Here is a 5,136-nt window from a genome sequence, read left to right as displayed (position 1 = left end):
CTAATTATTCTAATTGCCTAGTTTAAAACAAATATGTGGCAGCGCGCAGGGGGGGGGGTGTGTTCGCACGAAGCTGGAACAAGGTCGCTTTGTGCTTGGGCGCGAAAACCGTTGGTCTAGGCTATGGGAACACGAATCTAAAGGGAGGGGGGGGTTCTCTAGATAATTAGAAGCCTCTCACTTCGTTAAGGCACTGTAATTGATTGTCAAAATGGCACGGCAGTTGATGAGGATAAGGAGAAGGAGAAAGGACAGGAAGTAGCTACTAGAAGTCTTAAGGACTCTGGTAATTCCCCAGAGTATAGGGAATGAATGACCGAAACGGGGAGAAATCGGACGAAAGAAAATGGGAAGGGGAGACAGCGAGCCGGGTGTCACAATAATATTAAAAAATTGTGACACAGCTATGACCCAAAGGAGGCCGAGGAGGGTATCCTCTGCAGCTTTGAAGCTGAGAGAAGGAGGCACGTTATTCATCAAGAGTAGAGAACCAGTTTTTGGCTTGCTGGGCGGCCGTTCTTCTTGGTCGTGCTCTTGTTAACGGAGCCGCTGTTGGCTCGTTGAATGACGTGGCTGTTGATCTCGTTGGGACGTCGGTCACCGTGGCCGTGCTGGGTTGTAGTGTAGGTGGCGTGGTGAGGTGCTCGCGTTCGCAGGCGATTTCAGTCGGGTCGTTCGCCGCCGGAGAGGTTCCGTCGTCTACGGTGTCCGCTTCGCCTTCCCCCGCGGGGGGAAGGTGCTCCGCGGTCGGTTCGTGACGGTCCGCGTGGGAACGAGGGGGCGTGTCTGCGCTCAGATGGATTTCTAGAGGGATGATTCGTGTGACAGACCGCTCGTATTCTCCTTTAGGAGTGCGGACTCTTACGGATCTGATGACGTCGTCAGGACCTGGGAAGACTTGGGTGATGCGTGCCAAGGGATATTGGTCTCGGGGGACGCCGTCCAGAATGAGAAGAACTAGGTCGTGTACTCGAGGTCTATTCTGAGGCGGTTTGCTGTGTCGCAGGTGACGTTCTCTCAGACTCGCGACGTAATCGTGAGTCCATCTCCTCTTGAAATTTCGCAGGATCTCTGTCAGGAACTGGTATTGAGTCCTCAAGGTGGTGGTGCCGCGATAGTCTGGGTCTGTTGGTTCCGTTAGTTGTACCTGCGGGGACAGGGCGATGGTCCGTCCGTACATGAGATGATTAGGAGTAAGGGGGGTGTCATCTTCCGTGCCAACATAAGTGAGGGGGCGGTTGTTTACCACGCATTCTACTTCTTGGCACAAGGTTCTGAACTCGTCATAGGTGGGAGTGTGCTTGTATAGAGCCTTCTTCAGGTTGGATTCGGTAATTCCGACGAGGCGTTCATACATGCCACCTTGCCAGGGGGCAAGTGGGTTGATAAAGGTCCAGGACGAGTGGTGGTGTGTTAAGAACTCGTCGATGCTGGGCTCCTCTTTGAGTTCTCGGAGCAACCTGTTGGTGACCCCGAAATTGGCGGCGTTGTCGGATACGAACGAGTGGGGCATTCCCATTCGTGCTGCAAAGCGCCGCAGTGCTCTCAGAAAGTCTGCTACACTGAGGGAGGTGACCACTTCCAAGATAAGGGCTCTGATGCTGGCGCAGGTGAAGATGACTACATAGGCTGCGTCAACGTGGGACTGTTTCAACTTGATAGCTCCCGTGAAGTCGACTCCGGTGGTGGAAAAGGGTGTGTTAAAATGAACTCTATTAGGATGTAAACGTGCTGGAGGAGGGAACCTGAAGGGCTGCGATTGGATGCGCCGACAGTGTAAACACTGTCTGAGGAGTGACTTGATGGTTTGTCGTTGGCGTGAGACCCAGTAATCTCGTCGTAGGAGGACATGGAGTGTGGCGGTGTTGGTGTGTAGCGCGAGACGGTGTTGGTGCAAGACAATGCGGCTCCACAATGGGCACTTTGGGTGTAATAACAGCGGGGGGGGGGGGCGCGACCGTACTCGTGGAGCGTAGCAGCGTGTGGTGGTTGGCAGCGTATGAGGCCTTGTTCATCTAGTTTGAGTCCTCTTTGATAGATGAGATTTCTGTCATCAGAAGTGAGCTGGGTGGCTCGTCCTTGGAGATGTCGGTATATTCTCGGGTAAGAGCTGATTTGTGCTATTCGGAGCATAACTTGCATAGGGCTCTGATAAAGTTTGGCTTTTACCGTAGCTGATGCTTTGGCCCTCACAGCTCTCAGCAGAACCCTGAAGGCGTTGTACGCTGCTGGTAGATCGCGGAATTGTGTCATGTTGAACGCTCTCTCTGTTTCTTGGACCATGGTGGGATTGGCGTGTATCAAGATGGGTAGAGCATCCAATTCTTGTGGGGGATATTGTTCGGGGTGGGGAAGCCATTCTGGACCCTTGAACCAAAGGTCCTGCCGGTTGCTAAGGCCTGCCACGTTAGTGCCCTTCGAGGCGAGATCCGCTGGGTTGTCTTGGAGCTAACGTGCCTGAGGCGGAGGTTGTGATCTTGTACCAACTGCTTGATCTCTCTAGCTCTGTTAAGGACGTATGTTGAAGTGCTGGTCTGGCTGCGGACCCAGAAAAGGGCTGATTTGGCGTCAGACCACACGAAGGTGGTGTGGTAGTGGGATGGACGTAGATTCATCAGGTACGTCGCGAGGCGGCTGCCGAAGAGAATAGACGTGAGTTCTAGACGGGGGATGGTGAGTTCTTCGCTAAGTTTGTCCATGCTCTTGGGTGCGACCCTACTCCTGCCTGTGAGAGAGGAAACGTGCCCCTCCCTCGAGACGGTATAGGCCGCCACCCAGAACCCTCTTTGACTCGCGTCGCAGAAGATGTGCAGGGCGTGGTGACTGCCAGGGTGCGCATTCCGAGGGAATTGAAGAGTATCCAAGTTCCGGTAGTTATTAAGGATGGTGGGGAGGGCCCGGATGCTGTCCCCGTTGAGGTCGGTATCCCATCCTTCTTCCGTTTTCCACAAGCTCTGTATGAAAAGTTTGCCCGTGAGTGTGATAGGGGCCAGGAATCCCACGGGATCGTATAGTGAAGAAAATAGACTGAGAATTTTCCTCTTGGTCTTGAAGAGTAGTGGTTGTTCAAAAGCCTGTTTAAATTGGTGGGGCATGGCAACTCCAAGCATGTCTCGTTCCGTGTCCCAGCGGAGACCGAGATAATCACGGACTCCGTTGTGTTCAAATCCTTCGATGTTCGCGTTGGAGGCCCATTGATCCAGGGGCATGTTGGCTTGATTCAAGATTTGTTCTATCTGGGGTCTTTCCACAGTGATCTCGTCGATGCGATCATACGTCAGTTGTAGGTTATCCACGTAGAATGCGGTCTTGATCATACGTCTCTAAGTGATGTTCAATGGTTTGGTTGAGGAGGTAAGGACTGCAAGTGGCGCCAAACAACACTACTTTGAAGCGGAAGGCTTGGATTTCTCGCATATCTGCACTTGTAAAAAAGAGAAAGCGGCAGAAATCTCTGTCTGCCTCGTCTACCCCTATTCGTAGGAAAGCCTTGCTGATGTCTGCCAGGACACCGTACGTGCCCTCTCTGAAGAGCAGGATCATGGATTGGATTTTCTGAGCCAGGTTGGGTCCAGTATACAGGGCATCATTGAGGGATAGCGCATTCTTGTGTGCTCTGGAGGATGCGTTGAACACTATCCTGACGGGAGTCGTGGAGGAATTCTTGTAGACTGGGTGATGAGGTAGGTAATGTACCTTCCCATCCACCTCGGGCCCCGGGGGAACGGTTTCGATGAACCCGAGCCGGAGGTATTCTTCCAAAATATTACGGTAGTCGGAGTAAAGAGATGGGTGTGGATTCCTCTTGAGTGAGTGTAGTTGAGCTACCGCACGCCCATAGTTGATGGCTGGGCGTTCCTCCGTTTTGAAAGGTAGTCGTATGGTGTATGCTCCATTCCCCTTCCGTACGGTTGATTTGAAAAACTTGACCGCCTTCTCCTCTAGATGACTGTATTTTTCTAGTGATATACCGACCGAGTCCAATGACCAGAGTTCGTGTACCGGAGGATCAACGAGGACCGGCTCGTCTATGCGGATGCTGTTAAGTGCGGTGGTTTCAATTGGTGGATTGAGGGCTCGGTCTTGACTCCAAGGGGGTAACTTGCCCCACACCACGTAACCAGCTGAGGTGGCAAAAAGTTCGCCACCCAAGAAACGCATGGCGCGTTTAAAGACCAATGGCATGTGATCGCTGCCTAATATGATGTGGATGTCGGTAGTTTGGTCCGACGGTGTTTCATTGGCGATAGTGATGCCTTGAGACTGGAGAACCTGCACTGTACGTTGGTACCCGGGCATAGACATGTTTTTTCCCACTGCGGGGTGCACTACTGCTTCGATGCGATGCTTCTCAGCGCCCACGTGCAAGTTGAATTCGACGATATCGAACACCTGAGGTAGCTCGGTTTTGTTGAAGGAATCGATCTTGAAGAGTACGGTCCCCTTTGGCTGGAGCTTAAGTTGGTCCACGACGGAAGGGTGTACAAACGTGCGTTGAGCTCCGCAATCAATGAAGATTTGGGAGATACAACTCTTGCCGTTTTCCCGGAGACGTCCGGTGAAGACGGGCCGAGCGACAGTGCTCTGTACTGCTCGTCGGATGAGAGCAGTGTCCGCAACAATTTGCGTAGTCTCAATGAGAACAGGAACTGGTTCTGCTTCCAGTTCCTGAGGCAAGGTGATATTAGATACAGAGGAAGTTTGGACCAACGCGGCGCGGTGTGCTGTTGTCGTTGGAGTTGGTCTCATCGTCGCGTCCGACACTGTTGGAGAGGATTCCGGGGCAGTTGGGGTGGCGGTGATGGGGGCCATGTGTATTGAAGAGGGAGCACTGGTGGATGCAGGGGCGTGGGTTACCTCTGGCGGTGCTCTGAGGGCGTCGTGGGAGCTGGTAGAGGCGGATGGTGTAGGGGTTGAGGTGCCATCTTGAATTGCTCTCTTGCCAAGTGGCGCTGGTTGCGATGGAGGATGGTAGGGGGACTGGTGAGGAGGGGGGTAGTTCCCCGGATACTGAAACAAGGGGGGGGGTAATACAGATGGTATCCTGGAGCTTGTGGGTAACCAGCAGGAGGCTGAGATGAAGCCGCGCTGTAGGGGGGAGTGGGGGCGTGGCTTAACGGAGACTGGTTCCAGAGG

The 5,136-nt window shown here is 53.2% G+C and overlaps 2 protein-coding genes across 2 annotated transcripts; both read right to left on the bottom strand.

Annotated features, from left to right (window-relative positions):
* Nucleotides 1-2,300: 2,300 nt before the first annotated feature.
* Nucleotides 2,301-3,209, bottom strand: LOC143017986 (uncharacterized). The gene has a single exon (XM_076173024.1). It carries the CDS (start codon nucleotides 3,207-3,209, stop codon nucleotides 2,301-2,303), a length of 909 nt encoding a protein of 302 aa, XP_076029139.1.
* A 79-nt stretch (nucleotides 3,210-3,288) lies between these two features.
* Nucleotides 3,289-4,812, bottom strand: LOC143017984 (uncharacterized). The gene has a single exon (XM_076173023.1). It carries the CDS (start codon nucleotides 4,810-4,812, stop codon nucleotides 3,289-3,291), a length of 1,524 nt encoding a protein of 507 aa, XP_076029138.1.
* Between the last annotated feature and the right edge of the window lie 324 nt (nucleotides 4,813-5,136).

The sequence above is a fragment of the Oratosquilla oratoria genome, chromosome 33 (assembly GCF_046742065.1).
Source record: "Oratosquilla oratoria isolate Oo_2021 chromosome 33, ASM4674206v1, whole genome shotgun sequence".
Classification (NCBI taxonomy): Eukaryota; Metazoa; Arthropoda; class Malacostraca; order Stomatopoda; family Squillidae; genus Oratosquilla; species Oratosquilla oratoria.
The sequence above is the reverse complement of the archived record's forward strand: the minus strand, read 5'-3'. Positions and strand labels throughout refer to the sequence as shown.